The sequence below is a fragment of the Triturus cristatus genome, chromosome 6, assembly GCF_964204655.1.
Source record: "Triturus cristatus chromosome 6, aTriCri1.1, whole genome shotgun sequence".
Taxonomy (NCBI): domain Eukaryota; kingdom Metazoa; phylum Chordata; class Amphibia; order Caudata; family Salamandridae; genus Triturus; species Triturus cristatus.
In genome coordinates, this window is record NC_140589.1 from 222,755,593 (window position 1) to 222,775,381 (window position 19,789).

Sequence of the window (19,789 nt, forward strand, 5' to 3'; positions counted from 1 at the left end):
ATTGCTCGCCCCGAGGTCCAAGCGAGGAGAGTGATGTCAGCCTGATGGGAGTGGCAAAGCAAAACGGCAACGGTTAGATTTTAAATGGGCATTTATGCTATGGCCCAGGGCTGGTTCAGCATAGCGCTATTCATATAAAGGTATGAGGCAGGGCTGGCTGACATCGACACAGTGCACTGGATGACGAGTGGGGTGTGGATGAGTTCGGCTGCAAAGCTTCCATTTCTAGGATAATCAGAATACATTATATTTGCTATAGTCCATGTGTTGGCTGTTTATTGCTGAGGATGGACACCCGCTCAAAGAGCGCACTGCAGTCGCAGCATGGCAGTGCGGTTTGTTGCCAGGCTCGGGGTTGGCAACTGGGAGGTACAATCGCACCATCAGCTGCCAAAGGAACCCTGTTGTTTGGGGGTTTTTCAGACTCTGGAAAAATGGTGTGTGTTGGAAGCTGTAATGCCTGTTGGCGGCCCCTGTTACAAAGTAGAAACGTGGATCTTGAGACCCTCAGTGGTTCACTTGGAAAGATGTGCTTACTCGACTAGTACCCTTGTCCGGACCGGCTGGTGATGGCTCTAGCCTGTGCCACTGTGGATGCTGTGCTGAACGGATCCCTTAGTCAGAGATGAGTGAAATTACTGGGTGCACAGCTTCTCTACATACAGTAGGGTTCCCAGAGCAGACTGTTAAAGACAATATGCAACACACTGGCCTTCCTGTAGAAGCACAACTTTTGCACGAAGCCCTCACCAGTTTCAGGGATCCCATGTACTTACCACAACAAAACAAGCATTTGCAATGCAGTAGGTCTCGCATTTATAAGAGTTTGAGCTATTGGCATTGTAAAATTACAATGCTTTTTATTTATGTTTTGGTTTTAAAACAAATAAAAGGCATTGTCATTTACAATGTCAGTAGCATAAACTCGCATAAAAGCAGTGTGCGGCGTGCAGCAGTGTGCGGCGTGCAGCACTGTGGCATGCAGCGGCGTGCAGCAGTGTCGTGCAGCATGCAGCAGTGAGTAATGCAGCAGTGTGCAGCAGTGTGTGGCGTGCAGCAGTGTGCGGCGTGCAGCAGTGTGCGGCGTGCAGCAGTGTGTGGCGTGCAGCAGTGTGTGGCGTGCAGCAGTGTGTGGCGTGCAGCAGTGTGAGGCGTGCAGCAGTGTGAGGCGTGCAGCAGTGTGTGGCGTGCAGCAGTGTGCGGCGTGCAGCAGTGTGCGGCGTGCAGCAGTGTGTGGTGTGCAGCGGCATGCAGCAGTGTGAGGCGTGCAGCAGTGTGAGGCGTGCAGCAGTGTGAGGCGTGCAGCAGTGTGAGGCGTGCAGCAGTGTGTGGAGTGCAGCAGTGTGTGGAGTGCAGCAGTGTGTGGCGTGCAGCAGTGTGTGGCGTGCAGCAGTGTGAGGCGTGCAGCAGTGTTTTGTGTAGCAGTGTGAGGCGTGCAGCAGTGTGAGGCATGCAGCAGTGTGCGGCGTGCAGCAGTGTGCGGCGTGCAGCATTGTGCGGCGTGCAGCAGTGAGAGGCGTGCAGCAGTGAGAGGCGTGCAGCAGTGAGAGGCGTGCAGCAGTGTGAGGCGTGCAGCAGTGTTTCGTTTAGCAGTGTGCGGCGTGCAGCAGTGTGCGACGTGCAGCAGTGTGAGGCATGCAGCAGTGTGAGGCGTGCAGCAGTGTGAGGCGTGCAGCAGTGTGAGGCGTGCAGCAGTGTGCGGCATGCAGCGGTGTGCGGCGTGCAGCAGTGTGACGCGTGCAGCAGTGTGAGGCGTGCAGCAGTGTGAGGCGTGCAGCAGTGTGAGGCGTGCAGCAGTGTGAGGCGTGCAGCAGGGTGAGGCGTGCAGCAGGGTGTGACGTGCAGCAGTGTGTGGCTTGCAGCAGTGTGTGGCGTGCAGCAGTGTGTGGCGTGCAGCAGTGTGTGGCGTGCAGCAGTGTGAGGCGTGCAGCGGTGTGAGGTGTGCCGCAGTGTTTCGTTTAGCAGTGTGTGGCGTGCAGTAGTGTGAGGCGTGCAGCAGTGTGCGGCGTGCAGCAGTGTGTGGCGTGCAGCAGTGTGTGGCGTGCAGCAGTGTGTGGCGTGCAGCAGTGTGTGGCGTGCAGCAGTGTGTGGCGTGCAGCAGTGTTTCGTTTAGCAGTGTGCGGCGTGCAGTAGTGTGAGGCGTGCAGCAGTGTGCGGCGTGCAGCAGTGTGTGGTGTGCAGCAGTGTGTGGCGTGCAGCAGTGTGTGGCGTGCAGCAGTGTGAGGCGTGCAGCAGTGTGAGGCGTGCAGCAGTGTGCGGCGTGCAGTAGTGTGAGGCGTGCAGCAGTGTGCGGCATGCAGCAGTGTGAGGCGTGCAGCAGTGTGTGGCGTGCAGCAGTGTGTGGCATGCAGCAGTGTGTGGCGTGCAGCAGTGTGTGGCGTGCAGCAGTGTGTGGCGTGCAGCAAGGTGTGGCGTGCAGCAGGCCAAGTCCGTTATTTACATAACGCTATATAAGGAGAATGTGACACATTTCTAAGCACTCCTAGTGCTGACATACAGGCACTGAGGAACAGTGAGATGATGTCATTTGTCCAGATTCACACGGTGTGTGGGCATGATGCAAAGCCTGAGCTAGCACTGACGCCTCGTGGAGACACATTCACATGTTAGACGCTAGCACATGCCATGTGATTGTAGTCAAAGCTTTTTATTTTTGAGGCGGAACCAACCACCTTTTCCTGTTCTGGTTCCTAAATTCTGTTAAATATACACTTGGATAGTGAACATGAAGTAGATTGGTAATACAGAGGGGGGGGCTAAGGACCGTTCGAAGACATGGAGGCTCAGTCACATCGCGTTGTAGGAAGTTCTAAAGATCGCCAGACTGCGTCCCTTGGAGCCTTTCATCAGGATAAAAGGCGGCTGGATCGGAGGAATCCGCAATGTGTAGTTGGGGTGAAGGATGCAGTGGCATATTTTACTCTCAATAACCAGCCAAATGGCTCCGCGAACTAAGTGTTATTATCCAATAAACAAGTGCGGTCTTCAAGTCACAAGCTCTGACCCCGGCAGGAACAACCAAGAGTTCACACTGGAGTCCGACACTTTGAGTCCTTTTGCATTGTCACCCACTTTAATGCCTTCTGTTTCAGTAGTCTTAGTCTTAGTCGATTCATCATCCCTCGAAGAGTGAAAGCAGTATTCAGTCGCTCGAGAGCCAAGTGCCTAAAGACCTCTGCTGCAGGGCCTCCACCCACTGAGCTAGAGTATTAAAGGACGGCTTCTGCGAACATCTGTGTCTCTGGTGCAGAGTTACTCCCACGAGAAGGGCCTCTGAGGCTCTGAAATGATGCACCCTTCAGAGAAATATTGGAAAAGCCAGGTCACTCGATCCTGGTCTCCCAGCTCCAAGGTCGCCGCTCTGGCTCACTAGTCTTTGCGGGGTTTTAGCAAATAACATTTTGCGTTTTCAGCCCTGTCAGCCTATACCGCTTAATGAAAAGTTAAACTGCCAAACCCAGTAAGGAAAAAGTGGATGGATTAATTTAAATCAGAAGCAAACTCAACAGAGGGCGAGCTGGAGGAAGGAAACAGACCGCCTTCGCACGAGACAGACCCAGAGTTGCTGTGACATTTCTTTCATAAATCCCCCAAGGACAGAATTGGCACGATGGCTTGGACTGTGCTGTCTCAGGACACTTGGGCAGGAGTCCAGCATTTTCCGGTGATACAGACGGGCACCCTGGCAGCGCATTCTCAGGATGCCCGCAACAGCCAGGCACAAGAATCCAGAGCAGACATGGCGAGTAAGTTGGCTGAAGAGGTGGGGGTGGCAAATGGTGTTCACGGGCGCTTTGATGTCCTCAGTGGCCGCGCGGCTCACTGAAAACATCAAAGCGCCCGCGAAATGTAAGTGATCGCAATCGCGATCACACTTCAAAGCGCGGCTGTGTGACAGGCGCAAGTGAAAGAAAACGAGTGCTTTCAGGCCTCCAAATGGTGCGCGCGCCCGGCACACATGCACTGTATTTGGAGGCCTGAAAGCACTCGTTTGCACTTCCAAAACTCGCTTACTATAAGTCTCGCCAGAGCAGCGCTAAAGCGCTGTCTCAGGCGAGACCTAAAAATGAGAAATTTTAGTTGTATTTTAACAATGATAGAGCTGCAGTTTTTTAAAATTTTAAATCATTCAAGGGTAAGCATTTGCTACTGGTAATTAAAGGTCGGCGAAGCCAAGAAATTATCAGAAAGGGTCGAGCCCAGCCTCTGGCTCGGCTCTAAGAGTCCGTGCACGAGCCGAGCTTCTTGAAAATAGTTTGCATGTAAATTAAGCAGCAGATATTTTGTAAACATGTTAAAAGATTCTTTAGATCTCAAGATAGTGTATTTCTTTAACAAAGGGAAGCATGTCTCCTCAGTACATCAAAATATATCACAGCATTGAGAGGCGTTTATTAAAAATAATCGTTTTTGAAGATTACATTTAGAAACTAAGCACTAAGGGGCATATTATCAAGCCAGGCGATAAAATTATCGCCGCTTTAGCGGCAGAAAACTGCCGCTTAAACGGCGATAATGTGCTTGATAATATGGTCTATGGAATTCCAATTGAAGCCCATGTTAGACGTCCTTCACATCTAACATGGGCTTCAATTGGAATTCCATTGAGGATATTATCAAGCCCATTATCGCCGTTTTAGCGGCAGTTTTCTGCCGCTAAAGCGGCGATAATTTTATCGCCTGGCTTGATAATATGCCCCTTAGAGGCTAGTCAAGTGTCAAACGTGGCCTATTTGTGGCCTAGAGTCATATAATAGACTAGAGCAGTGGTCTTCAATAATTTTAATGCCATGCCCCTCCCACCCCGGTATGCATTAAAAAAAAAATATCTCCCTCCCCCAGGAATGTTCACAATTATTCTATTCAACCTTTTAAAAATGCAATCAAATACAATTGCCAAACATACCGTTCTAGTTAGCTGGGCCTTACTAACGTGTAAAAGTATCCACAGAGTGACTATCCAAAATGAGGGTGGGGACGTTTGAAGAATATCTGGAGTCCCTTCCCTTTTGACACATACTCCCAGACAGATATAAACCACAAAAGATGTTATTATTGGTCCATTACAGGGTGACGTACATCTGATCATTTGTTTTAAGCTTAAAAAAAAGCTATGCTGTCAGCATGCAGTTTCTTTTACCCAAAGCCTGGCGCCACCCCCCCACCAGGGATTAGTTAAGACCCCCTTTAGGGCCCACCCCAGAATTTGTAAACCCCTCCCTGGACTAGAAGGTTTATACAACATGCATCCTTTACTCATGTATCTGAATGAGCTTTCAAATGGGATAGTGAAGAAAAAGGAGGCAGGTTGAAATAAAATATTTGTCTAGGATCACACATTTAGTCAAACGAGGAAGCGCGAGTTTTCTAGTTTTTATGTTGTGTAATTCAGCCACGAGATTGGTATCAATTACTCTCTCTGGTTTTATAACAAACGACAATGCTTTGTTTTTAATTTATGGTGCATGAAGTCAGAGGGTGGGTGTCAGGCAGAAGCCACATGAAAGCATAGCTCGTTTTGGGCCTCAGGGTCCAAAAGGTCGCAAGCTGAGCCAGAACCAGGCATCTGGCTTGAGCCTGGCTCAAGCTTTCAGTGGCTCACCCACCTCTACTGAACATTAGGGTATGCAATGTTATGTTTCTTCTAAAGGTTTTCTTGCATTTTCTAAGATAAAATGCCGCTCTCATGCAAATCTGCATACCTAGTGGTATTGAATGTTCCCTGAATTGAGGTGCGCTCCTGTGATAAGTGTGACACGAGGGCAGGCCTTTGGGTATATTTCAAGGAGATAATTTTTGTACCAGTGGAAGTGGGTGCTTTCTCTTATTTGTGTACTCATAATGGTACCACCTCCCCACTACCCTTCTCTCCTAGCATGTCAACTTCAACACACCCAAACAGGGTCAAATGTGTTTGTGATTTTTTAATGACTATGAGGAATGTCCTTATTGCTTTCTCTCCAAAATTAGCTTTAAAATGCATAATTTGTCGCTCAGTTCCTCAAACTTTTCTTAGAAGCCAACACCCCCGAACGGTCCTTATGTTAGTCAGGCACACTTGCTTTCCTCGCTAATTGTAACTCTTCTCAAATTTTTACACCCCACCACTTTAAAAAGTGACCAGCCACCACGGCTTGCCTCAGACTTCTAATGTGATCTTTAGGTCACAGTTCAAATAGTGTCAAGACTGGTTCCACCTTCCATTTGTCTGAAGTTGATAAACCGCGGTCCAATAAATTGTGTAATTTTAAAGCCTGTTATCACCGTTATTAGAACTGGCAAAAGTGATGTATGACGTATTAAATAGGCACAAGATAGAAACCCCTTTTGGAAACTAAATAATGAAACTCTCATACATGCAAACAGATGATGAACCAATATCGCCAAAAGACAAATATGGACTGAAGAGTGTAAATATCTACACAGTGCCAGCAAATTTTCTCTAGAAAATCTAATATGTATTCAATAAAATCACAGTACAGAAACATTAATTATTAAAATCACCAATTCTTCAACATTATCACAAAAGAGCATGGAAAACAGCATTAAAAAAACATACATAAAATGTAAAATTCTTGTAATCACTAAAGGATAAAATATATCATCATTAATAAACCCTCATTCAACAGAAAACAAGGTCGGAGAGTACATTAGACAATTTTACCATGTCACTAAAAAAACAGCAGTCTGTAACAGATCATTTGTTTTGTCGGAACATTTTTCCTGTTTGGTTCTCATATACTAACAAATGTCCCAAAGATCTAGTGTATCAAATCTGTGAAGCATCGACGCGTTTCGGGGGGTGCTAGGATGTCACAGCCACCTTCTTCAGGAAAACCGATATCTCCCAGCCACAATTTATTCCTCACGAGCAGAAACTCCTAGGCAGACTCAAAGGAGTTTGAATATTCAGGGGATGAAGGTAAGTATTGATGTATATATGCCCCTTCGTATGGCTCCACAAAGGATTTGCTCTGTCGGATACCGGATAGACAACAGTGGCTTTACTGACCTGTAGGAGGTGTATCGACACTCACTGAAATCTATTAGAAAAGTGCTTCCACCATCTAATATTATTGATGTGGAACCTATCCTGTTACAAATTCGAAGGTGATGTACCCTTCTTCTCTATATTTCCTTGACAGTTATTGACTGCAAAACAGATACAAGTGTATGTGGAGCAATACTTACCTTCATCCCTTGAATATTCAAACTCCTTTGAGTGTGCCTAGAAGTTTCTTCTCTTGAGGAATAAAGAGAATAAATTGTGGCTGGGAGATATCGTTATTCCTGAAGAAGGTGGCTGTAAAAATCCTAGAACCCACCTAAACATTTGTTAGTGTACGAGTACCAAACATAAAAAATATTCCGACTAAACAAATAGTCTGTTACAGACTGGTGTTTGTTCAATGACATGATAAAATTGTCTAATGTACTCTCCCACTTTGTTTTCTGTTGAATGAGGGTTTATTAATGATGATATATTTTATCCTTTAGTGATTACATGAATTTTAAATTTGATGTATGTTTTCTTTATGCTCTTTTTTAATAATGTTGAAGAATTGTTGATTTTAATAATGAATTTTTCTGTACTGTGCAATACATATTAGATTTGGCCCAAAGGGGGTTCTATTTTTCGACTCTTGGTCTAATTGGTGCCCTACCTCTTTTGGTAAGAAAGGGTCCCTCTCTTTTGTTAAGATGACGTATTAAATAAACAAAACGTTTTAAATTAGGAATATATAGAAATGCATAGGTTAAAAATAGTAATGTCTGAATAAATATCTGAGAATTCGTTATCTTGGTTCTGTACTGCCGCCATACCTGGATTGAGACTTTGTTGTTGGTGCTCACGACGAAAACGTTGATTTCCAAGAAAAATATAAGCCAGAGGTAAAAGCATAAGGATGACATTCTTGCAGAACGTGGCATTTGTCCTGGGAGACAGATAAAAAGAATATATGTTTACCAAAGACTGTATATTCTAGTTCACATACTGACTTTGAATCAAGTCTAAACTCCAGTAACGAGTTAGAGACTATTGGGCTGATTGTCAAATAGAAACAAGCATTGGGAGAGCCAATAGGTCTCGCCTATGCAAGAGTTATTTGCTTTGGCCATGTGTTTTAGCCACTTTGTACACCAGCGTGGCTGCTGTTCAGCATGGCGCAAAGTGGAGTGTCGTACAGTGGAATGGCGAAGAGTGGAGTAGAGTGCTGTGGAGTGATACAGAGTATTGTGTCTTGGAGTGGCATAGTGTGGCGTTGCACAGAGTGGAATACACTGGAGTGGCACAGAGTAGAGTGAACTGGTGTAGAGTGCATTGGCGTCCAGTGTTGCAGAGTATCATGGTGCAGAGTGCATTGAATTCAGCGGCATACAATGCAGCGTCGTAGAATGCAGTGGCACAGATTAGAGTGGTGCACAGTACAGTGGATTAGCGCAGAGTGAAGTTGCACAGAGTGGAGCGGCACAGAGCAAAGTAGAGTGGTGTAGAATGCAGTGGGAAAATAGTGCAGTAGAGTGGTGCAGAGTGGAGTGGCGTAGAGTTGAGTGATGCTGAGGGCAGTGAGGCAGAGTACAGTCGAGTGGCATAGAGTGCAGTGGCGAAAGAGTGCAGAGCAGATTTGATTGGCATACAGTGCACTGGCGTAGAGTGGTGCAGAGCAGATTAGCATAGAGTGGTGCAGAGTGCAGCAGGATAGAATGGTGCAGAGTAGAGTATAGTGCCATAGAGTTTAGTGGAAGATAGTGCAGTGTTGTACAGAAGAGTGTCAGAGTGCAGTGGTGTAAATTGGAGTAGAGTGGCAAAGAGAGCAGTATAGTGATGCAGATAAAGTGCAGTGGCATACAGTGCAGTGACAGAGTGCAGTTGTGTAGATTGCATTGGCATAGAGTGCAGTGATTAGGAGCAGAGTGGCATAAAGCGCAGCAGCATAGAGTTGAGTCGCGCAGAGTGGAGTGGCGCAGAGTGGAGTAGAGTGCCGTGGAGTTCAGTGGCAGAGAGTGCAGTGTTGCACAGGGGAGTGATAGCGGGCAGCGGTGTAGAATGGAGTAGAGTGGCGAAGAGAACAGTGGCATAGAGTACAGTGATGCAAAATAGAGTGCATTGGCATAGAGTGCAGTGGTTAAGAGTAGAGTGGTGTAGAGTGCAGTGGCATATAGTGGATTGACGTAGAGTGCAGGGGCACAGAGTTGAGTGTTACAGAGTAAAGTGCATTGGTGTACAGAGTACTGACAAAGAATGCAGTGGGTTACAGTGCAATATTGGCGTAGAGTGGAGTTGTGCACAGAAAGAGTGCATGCACCTGGATTCCGATGTGGTGTAGATGTTGGATGAGGATGGGTTGGGAGACTGTGTCAAATAAATAGGGTTATGGTCTTATGCAGGGAACAGAGGAGTACAAAATGTCATTCCTAATGATTTGTCATTAATGCTGTGAGGTCATGGATATTTGGCTCACTTTTTTCTGCTATGTGCGGCTCAGAGGCATATGTGTCATGTTCTAGATGCCGCCCTGATCTGTCTGAACCTAGAATGGGAATAAGTCTCTACATTCTCGATGAGGACAGATGAAAATGGATTGCACATAAGAATGATGGAATTCATAGATTTTGTAATGATTTTATAGTGGCCTGTCCTAAATAAATAAGGTGTGTATTAAAATATTCTAAATCTGGACGATTCTTTGAGATTCCATTTCAGGTTGGATAACAAGACTCGTCTAACAGCCAAGGTACCATAAAATGATATATGTGCATGCCATTGTGAATGGAATATATGGCCTCATTTAGAAGTGGAAAGATGGCCGACCATCTCTGCTGGAACACCAGTGACCCCCAACTTCCACTGCCTAGTTGAAAACTGCCCACCCAATTTAGAGATCACTGCTGTGTCAGAGGGGATCTCTTGCCAAAAGTGGATTCACCAATGTGGCAGAAGCACACACTGAGTGCTGGGCACCCTGCCATGTCACTGTAGAATTTAAATAAATCTGTGAAACAAAGTTAGGATGGTCTACAAGTTGTTTTATAATGGAGACATATTGAAAAGTGTGTTGTTTTAGACATATTCACGAGACCATTGCAAAAAATAAAGCAGGTAAGAAGGAACAATGACTACAGTAAATTTGTGTGACATTAAATGAAGCTAGAGTAAGGCACTCAGCTGGTTCCATCTTGTTTCTGAGCGATTATCATTATTAATATCATGATGGAAAATACTAAATGATATACAGGGGTGTATGTTAAATACAACTAAAGATGTAAGATATAAAATAGGATTATGATGAATATCTATTCACAATACCATACAGATATGCAGAACCCGCGAAAACAGAAACACTGGTGCGTCTAGCTTGAGACGAGCCATACTTACATCAATTAAATGTCAACTGTAGGGATTTGGATCAAATTTGCCATTAGTTTCTTCCAGGTTAGCAGGGTTTCTAAAGAGGTAAATAAGTGAACATATGAGAATTATATCATTGTTTACTATGTGGCCAAAGATAAGTATTTTTTTCAAAACATTAATTAGTTAAAGACATATAGATCAAGTGACAACATACTAAATACACGCGTGGACTTTGCCACAATGCACGTGTGGTTCACTGGCTAGAATAGGGTGTCAATCCGCCCAGTTCACAGATGTAGGCAGGTTTCCCTGATGGTTCCTTGCCTCACATTTGACAGCTAGGCTAGAGCAGCAAGTGAGACATTAGAGAATATACATGAAGTGCCATGGATAACAGCATAGAAAGACATAAACACATTTGAGAAATGACGCACTGATAGGTCCACAGCGAGTGAGGAGTGTTGCTCAAGGGAATCGAAAAACATAATGGGAAATATGAATAAAATAGCCGTAAAAAACAAAACTAGCTAAAATGATCAAAATAGGAAGATTAGAAAAAAGCTCCAGAAACAGTACATATTCAATGCATGATCACAAAGGGGAAAAATCGGAGTTGTGCGGATAGTAACCATAACTTAAAATTGTTAGTGTTTTTCTAGTTTTAATTCCTTACCAGAACTGCAGTTTAACTGTAGTTTTGTGAGCTAATTTCTGAGGGCCTTTTAAACTTTGTTAAGATGTTATGAACAATACTGACCATATCTCCACGTTAACCATGGCTCTGTCAAACCTCCATATGGCCGGCTAACCCCTGCTGCGCATTTCTTTCGGCTATGCCCTGCAGAGGTTGACTGCATTGCAGGTCACCTACAGCTGGGCATGGCCTTTGGACGAGTTTTGGGTTTATGGATCCCAGACTCATGTGCCCTTGCTGGACATTCTGTAGGGTCCTCAGACCCATTCCCAGGTCCGCGAACCACATGGGATGTTCAACAAGGTCCCATGAGTCTTAATGGGCTTGGGGACCATGAGCCAGGGTTTGTGAACTTAAGAGCCACATTGGGGTCTTCAAACCCTGCCTCGGAGTCCGTGGACCCTGCAGCAATATTTATGTTTTTATTTTTACCTCAGGGGCCTATTTGGAGCCCCCCTGCCTCCTCACATGATGAAAGTAGACCGGGAATGTCAACAGTGATGGCCAACACAAACAAAAAGTGATGGAGCGGATAGTGGGTGTGGGGGCAGCACAGGGGGGTTAATATTAAAAAAATAAAGACTTACCTGAATCTGCCGCCCGCTACGCTCGTCTGTGTTCCTCTGCTTCCTGGTCCCAGCAGATTCTCTCATGCTATTACCAACCATGAGAGAAGCGCAGCGATTGACCTGAGCGGGATGGTTTAAAACTGTGCTTTTTCTCCCACCGGCTGTGCAATACTGCATATGTCTTTTTGGCCAGCCTAAGACGGCCGGCCGAACAAACATGAGCACTTAGAAGTGCACATATCATCCATTGCTCCTCCCTCCCATGGCGTGGCCCGCCCTCCCAACACATGCTGGCTCAGCCAGCAGCTGAAAAATAAAATATTGTTTTATTTTTCAGTTGCTGGCTCTGAGCCATTTGGGCCACACTCCTCCGCCATTGCGGAGGAGCCGGCGCTGGATGTCAATCCTGTCCCTTATCATTCCTATTTATTTTGTTTTTTAGGACAAGGAACTGAGCCCAACATCTTGCAATGGCGACAGGAACACATTTTGCTCTGTTGCAGTTGGTCAATCAGACGCCAAGGGTCTGTGGACCCAAACTATCATTAGACATCCATCAGGCATTTGGGGACACATACATTAAGCATTTTACCGGTCGCAAATGGGCCAATTTGCAGAATCGGCCTGTTTGCGACTGGTAAAATGCCTTTTCCGATGCATCAAAGGCATTGCATTTGCAAAACAGGTAATCTCAATTTTTACGATTACCTAACTTGCAAATGCATTTAGGGAAGCCTAAATGCGCAGCATGTAGCATTTCCAAAATGCAGCTTTGCATTTAGGAATCGCTAATTGCCATCAACTTCAAGTTGAGGGTAATTTGCGAATCCTTTAAAAAATGCACAGAAGTGCATTTTCCAAGTGCCATGTGGTGCACACACATGCCCTTAGGGAGTGCTTAATTTGAGCCGGTGCTTTCCGATGCTCAGCACCGGCACTTAATTGGTTTCCAGTGCTCAGCACCGGCACCTAATTGTCAACAACATAATTAGAACAATCTACCACATGGTGGCACTGCTCATCTAATTTAGAGTTGAGCAGAACAGTTGTTTAGGAATATAATATATATTAAAATTGCTAATACCTGCCTCCCCAGCCATTCCTTTAGCTTTGGGGAATTGGAATAATCTGAACTGTCGCATTTACATGCGAGAGAGATGGTTAGTAGCTTTTTGGCAGCAATGACAAGGGCGATCGTGGTACAGGCTGCAGTAGCCTCCTGGTCTGAGCCCTGGCACTTAATATTTTACAAATTAAGCACTGCCTTAGGGCACGTGTGTGCGCCACATGTGCACACTTACCTTTTTGGGGGTACATCAAGGGGGGCTTTAGGCCCACTAGCACCCTTGCAATTGCATTCGCAATTTGCGATTGCCAATTTGGTGATTGCAAATTGCGAATGCCTTTTTATTAATTCCTATGGGCCTATAGGCCCATAGGAATGAATGGGAATGCATTCCCTAATAGCAAATCGCACTTTGCGATTCACCGTTAGGGAATGTTAAGGATTTGCAAACATACTTGCAAATCCTTCATGCATAGGCATTTGCGATTACCAAATAGTAAATCCTTGAAATTCGCTATTAGGTGATAGCAATGATTACCTTGATGCATGTGCCCCTTAATTCTCTGGATTGGAACTACATGCCCGCAACATTGACACGTTTCAGGATACCTCTGGCCTACATCAGTTGGGTCAAGTTATTAGATACTGCCCCATGGCGTGGGCTAAAACGGATCCCAATATCTCCCAATCCTGTCCGGTTCGATGAGGCACTAGGTAGGGTTGTCCTCTTTCCTCGTTCCTCTGCATCCTCGCTGTGGAACCCATAGCACAAAGACTTAGACAGGAAGCGGGACATAATGGGATTCCAGTAGACACCCAATTCCACACCATCTTGCAATATGCAGACAAAATTATCTTGCATTTCAAAGATATACAAGAAGAGCAGATAAAGTCGGCCCAAAGGCTTTCTACATTTGAGACCCTTTCTGGTCTCCACACTACCGCAGCCAAATCTAGTGCATACTCCTTTGCTGGTACATATGCTAAATCCAACCTATGTTTTGATGAATTTGTGATTCAAGTAGCCCCTTAACTTTCCATTACTTCTGTATTCAAACATACAGTGATAGCCCTGGCATATTAGAAGGCAACCCCTCACATGCAATTGCAGCGCCCAAATCACACGTGGCCTTTTGGACAACATTGCCCCTATTAGTGGGCGGTCGGCTTGCACTGGTCACAATGGTGATGTTGCAGCGCATTCTATACCACTTTATGAACTTACCAATCGTGAACCCTACTGGGTTTTTTCCAGCAAATTAACACTCCGTTGACTGAAATATCTGAGCAAGGACATTGCAGAGTCAGCTTATCAAAGCTCCAACTGCCAACGGATAAAGGAGGGATGGGAGCTCCTGATTTTAGGGCATTCTGTATAACTGGGCAACAGCAGTGGTTAGCATACGGACTTGCTGGCCATAACCTATCACAAATAAATCTTACCGTAGCGCAATTAGAAAGCGGCAGGCTTCATCGCTTCTTATGTCCGGGTGCCGCATTTCTACCCTCACATACACTGCTTTTACATATTGCGATGTCATACTGGAAGAAGGCACAGCAGTATTCCTCGGTTTAGGCGCCGTACATCCCCAACATCGTTCTACGTGTCCTCCCCACTACCTCAGGTACATTAACAAGCAGTAGGCTTATACCCTGAGAATGCGAAGGGATCATCAAGTGGGGGACTTGCTTGCTTAAAGAACTCTCATAACACATGAAGATTTCACATACACACATACACAACCTCCCACACACCCGTTTCCTAACACATGCCAGTCTCCTGCGATATGTCCATAGATACTGGGCAGCGGATGATCACGAGCTACTATCATATGAAATATTGAGAGCATTGCACACAATTGGACATGGTCGGCACTTGCTGCGATGGCTCTATAGAGGGCTCTGTGTCCATCTATTGACATCACTTACAACACTAAGGGCCTCATGTAGGTAGCCAAATACCGGTCGGTAACGGCCGATTTTCGGTAAATATGCCGTTACCGACCGGTATTCAGACAAGTGAGATGTAGGAGTCCAAAAACCACTTTTCGGTAAATATGAGGCGGTAAATACCGATTCATAGTTACCGAATTCTAAAATACCGATTCATATTTACCGAATACATTATTAACGAATCGGTAAATATGAAGTGGTAAATATGAAGTGGTAAAAATTGAAAATGACATGTAGGAGCAGTCGGTAATTAAGAAATCCAGGAAAATCGGTAAATAAGAGTCGGTAATTAACACGGATGGAAAGCAGGTGGTAACCATCAACAATGCACATAAGCAATCCCAAAATGCAACAGCGTGGACAACATGGCCGCCATGTACGTCATTGCAAGGCGCCTACGTCTACAGGCAGCAGGACTGAGGGTGTGGCGACGGGAGGAACAAATCTACAGACAGCGCATCACACTATTCCAGCTGACTGATGCAGAGATACATGAGAGGTACAGGCTACACCCCGAAACCATCATGGACTTAATCAGGGACCTTCACCCACTCCTGGACCAGCCAATAAGAAGGGCGCACGCCATACCCCCACATGTGCAGGTGCTCTGCAGCCTACATCTGTTGGCATCCGGCAGTTATCAGGTGGTGATAGCTGCGGTGGGTGGGGTATCCCAGAGTTGCCTGTCACGTTTCTTCAGGAAGTTCCTGGATGCCATGATGCAGAGAATGCACCACTACATCAGCTTCCCAAACACACAGGCTGCACTGCAGAAAACAAAAACAGACTTTTATCACATGGCACAGTTCCCCCATGTCATCGGCTGTATTGATGGTACACACATCCCAATCTGTCCTCCAGCTGACACAGAGCACATCTACAGGAACAGGAAGTCCACCCACTCCATCAATGTGCAGGTGATCTGTGATGCAGGGAACATCATCACAGATATTGTTGCAAAGTTTCCTGGGAGCACCCACGACTCTTACATCTTCCAGAATAGTGGGATCTACACACGACTGAGAGCCGGAGAATTCGGAGAGGGATACCTGCTGGGTAAGTAACAGTGACGCCCCTTGAAACCTGCAAATCAGAGTGTATAGAGGCATGTAACTGATGGTTCCCTTTTACTCATCCAGGCGACAGTGCATATGCATGCCGTTCATTCATCCTCACTCCCTACCTACACCCAGCAACCCAGAGTGAGAGACGATACAACGTGGCCCACAAATCTACACGCAATGTGGTGGAGCGCACGTTTGGACTGCTGAAGAGCAGGTTCCGCTGCCTCCACAAGAGCGGAGGCGCACGCCAGTACAAACCCATCACCTGCTGCAAGATAATTGCCACTTGTGCAATGCTGCACAACCTTGCCACGAAAAAAGGTACAGATGTGGAACTAACATATTTTGAGGACAACGAGGATGAGTCAGGCCAGCCAGAGGGCAGCGCAGCTAGAGTGCCAACTGCAATCGATGGGAGAGAGAGACGGGCAGAGATCACATGCAACTATTTCTGAGTAAGTGAGGGGACACAGCGAGTCGTGAGAAGTCATGACGTAGTTTAATGTGGCACCACGCCATGAACACATGAACAGGCCAATCTGGCAATATGCCATCTATACAATGAGTATGTCCAGGGTTACGTCACCCAATGGCAAGTGGATAAGCAGGGCCACATCAATGTTTGCGCATACGCGCTGCAGTGGTGGATTGCACGGCCTGTGCATCCTCACTAGAGCCAACCCCAAGCCGCCTGCTGCTCCTGCGTGCTTCGGGGACGGGGGGTGTGATGCTGCTGCTGGTGTCGATGCTCTCCGCAGCATCCCCTGCAGCAGTTGTCGACGCCTGACTTGTCAATAGCACCCCTAGTGCACTTGTCACCTGCACCATCCCCCGTGACAGGTCGCTGCAGCACTGTGTTAGGCCCTCCTGCATCGTCACAGAGCGCCGGCAAAGTAGGGAAGTCGCAGTTGCCAGACGGTTGAGTGCCCTGCTGGTAGTGTCCCTTCTCTGGCGTTCCCGGCGCCGTGCTTCGATGTCAGCATCTAATTTGCTGCACAACTGCTGGATTGACTGGGACATGTCCCGAATGCCCGCAGCCATGCCGCCAATGTTTGTGTCCATGTTGACTAAGCTTGTCCTCATCACCCGCATGTGCCTCTGGACTGACATTACTGCCTTTGATTGCAGGCGCTGTTGCTTCAACATTTGGCCCTCGAGCCCCAAGAAGACACCATGGCCGTCAGTGGGTGCTGGTGGACTCTGGACACGCGACCTGCGGCGCCCTCTTGCTCCCGTCTGTGCTGCCTGTGATGTTTGGGGCACAGTGGGATGGCTCCCTTCCTGGGGCCCGGTGCGGTCTTCTGGGCCCATGCTGTCGTCTGACGAGGTGTCTAAGGCTCGTAGCCTGGCTGCTGGACGCCTCCTCATTCTCACACCTGCAACCGGAGATGTGGCCGGTGAATCGAACATGAGTGGCGATGCTGGCTCTGGTGGTGGTGATGCTGGCTCTCGGTGAGGTGATGCTGGCTCTGTGTGCGGCGAGGCTGGCTGCGTAGGTGGTGCGGCTGCAAGTGGGCCTGCTCCCTGGTCTGCACTCGTGCTGGCTAGAGGTGATTTTTGTGGCCGGTGTGCCGTCTCCCCTGCAGCATGCCCTGTACTGCATGATGTCACATCTGTGGACAGAAAAACAACATTGGCTCAGTGTCCCCGAAGGGCTGCATTGCAAGCGTCACAATAAATCATTTCACATTCCAATCTGTCCTCTGTCTCCTTGTGCCTCGAGTGCGTGACATGCCTTGTTGCCCTGTGACATTTACGTCATGGTTAGTGTTGCCCTGACTACATCTCCCGGAATGCATTGCCTGTCTGCACTGACACGTGTGGACTGCAGTGTGATTCTCGTGTCACAATGGGGGATGTGGGATAAGGGTAGGGGCGGCTACATTGCTGTGCTTTCGTCTTACCTTGGTGTGTTGCGGCTCTGGCAGAGCTGTCGGCGTCCCCAAGACCCACGACGCTCTCTTGCTCGAGTGTGGCCGCCACCAGCTCCTCCAGTTCGGTGAGGGCAGGTGCCCTGTTGGTTCCACCTCCGGTCTGGCTGGCCTCCTTCTGGATGTCGCCCATCTTCCTCTTGGTCACAATCCTCAGGTCATACCAGCGCTTTTTGAGGACCTCAATTTCCCTGTGGGTCACTCCCACAGCATTGACCTGCGCCTGGATGGCCAGCCATATGTTGCGCTTTTCGGCCTCAGGCACTTGCAGGGATTGCCTCCCAAACAGCTTCTGGTGCTGCTTCACCACCTCCTCCACCAGCACCTGGAGTTCCTTGGGGCTGAATTTGAGCTTCCTCCTCCTTTCCCCTCCGTCTTTCTGTGTGCTCTGGCTGGACATGCTGTTCGTTTCCCGCTCGCACATGCAACTGCTCCCTGCCTCTCCTCTGCACTCCGAGCCTCTCCAGGGTCGGCTAATTATGTACACCTGCCTGGGTGTGGCCACTTCGGCTAATTGTGTACACCTGCCTGGGTGTGGGCAGTTCCTGGTTGGGTGGGCTGTCGTTGCACAGGATTAGCTGTTTCGTCAAGTCATGTGATGTTATTTACCGAATCCGTACGTACCGATTCGGTATTTTCCGATTCGGTAGATACCACCTCGGTATTTTCCGATTCGGTAGATACCACCTCGGTATTTTCCGATTCGGTAATTATCACCTCGGTATTTACCGAATCGGTGAATTCCGATTCGTATTTACCGACTGTTACCGAATCGGTAACTGTTACCGAATTTTTACCTACATGTAACTTACCGATTCTAATTTACCGATTCGGTACGGCTCGGTATTTAAGAACCGGTAAAATTTATTTACCTACATGAGGCCCTAAGAGAGAAGTGGAGTCAGAGCTTGGCAGGGTACTCACTGACAAGGAATGGGCGAGGCTGCTGGAGTATCCCAAGTCTCGTAATTCGAGATTTAAATTAATTCAATTTGCCATTTTTCACCGGGCATAGTTAACGACTAATAAAATTAGCTGGATATACCCAACTATCAGAATACTGATCGAGAGTGGCAAAGGCACTGGAGGAGGTCACAGGCCAGACTGTAGTAAGGAATCCCTTAATACGTACATACATTGTTAAGTTAGCATAACCACGTTAGATGTTAGAAAGCCATCTTGCTGCTTTTGCGCACGACACTGCATCTACATGTTATTGTTTAAACAAACTGCTGGCTCGCGCTTTGCCTCACACGAGAGCAATCTGTTGTTACCATCCCGAGCTCTGCGCAGCGACCTTGGTCTGTACATGGTGTAACAAGAACAGTCTGGGTCATTAGAAAATGCATGTTTTCCACTCTAGGTTGATCGACTCACTATTTAGCCATAACACACAGGCAGCTGCGAATACCTGAAAGTTGGTGCTATTAATATTGCGGACATCATGTTTAATATTCAGACCGAAGACGAGCCTTCCATGCTCCTGTGATGTGATTTCACTAAGCTGATCTTTGAGGTATGGGGTCCCCCCTTCAAGCCTAAGAGACCTTTTATTAGCATAATAATAATATTAGCTTCTTATTAAAGGGAAGGTGGTAGTATCCACTGTCTTTTATAACATGATCACTCTCTTTATATTCTATGGTATTGTAACGATGCTGATGGTTTTGATCTTAATCATTTGTCTGCTTGTATTAGCCAAAGTACTGCATCTTAGGACACGTGGTCTATAAAATAAACTCTTTTTATTTTTCACCGTGTCTCTGTTTATTCTTGTTGTGGACTGATGTGAGAATAATATACAAACAGGTATTTCCGATTCCCACCATTCCTGAGAGTACACTGAGTCGCTTGTTCTGGGTTGTCTTTTCATTGGGACCGCCGAGCTAAATCTCGGATAACGAATGGGACACTTATGCTAGCCGGATACTGGGTTCTGGGTTCTGAGGTGAGTTTCTGGTACACCACAATTCACTGAGGTCCTGGGGTTCTACGCATAGTTCTGTGTATAAGCAGAATCCCTGCAACATGGCGCACCTAAAGTTTGGTCTCTGAGTTGAAACGCCTTAGTAGTGCTTATATTAGTCCACAACACCCTCATTCTTGTTTCCGGATAACAAGTCTGACGGATTTAGACCTACCTATTTCTGTTGATATA

At 46.9% G+C, this 19,789-nt stretch overlaps 1 protein-coding gene across 1 annotated transcript in view; it reads right to left on the reverse strand.

Moving 5' to 3' along the window:
• LOC146816683 (adhesion G protein-coupled receptor F1-like) overlaps nucleotides 1-19,789 on the reverse strand; it is a 512,362-nt gene that overhangs the window by 380,570 nt on the left and 112,003 nt on the right. The window contains exons 2-3 of the mRNA XM_085610576.1: nucleotides 10,379-10,448; nucleotides 7,825-7,937 (exon numbers count right to left, since the gene is read on the reverse strand). Of these exons, the coding sequence (XP_085466702.1) occupies nucleotides 7,825-7,932 (108 nt within the window). The 5' untranslated portion in view covers nucleotides 7,933-7,937; nucleotides 10,379-10,448. The remainder of the gene's footprint in view (nucleotides 1-7,824; nucleotides 7,938-10,378; nucleotides 10,449-19,789) is intronic.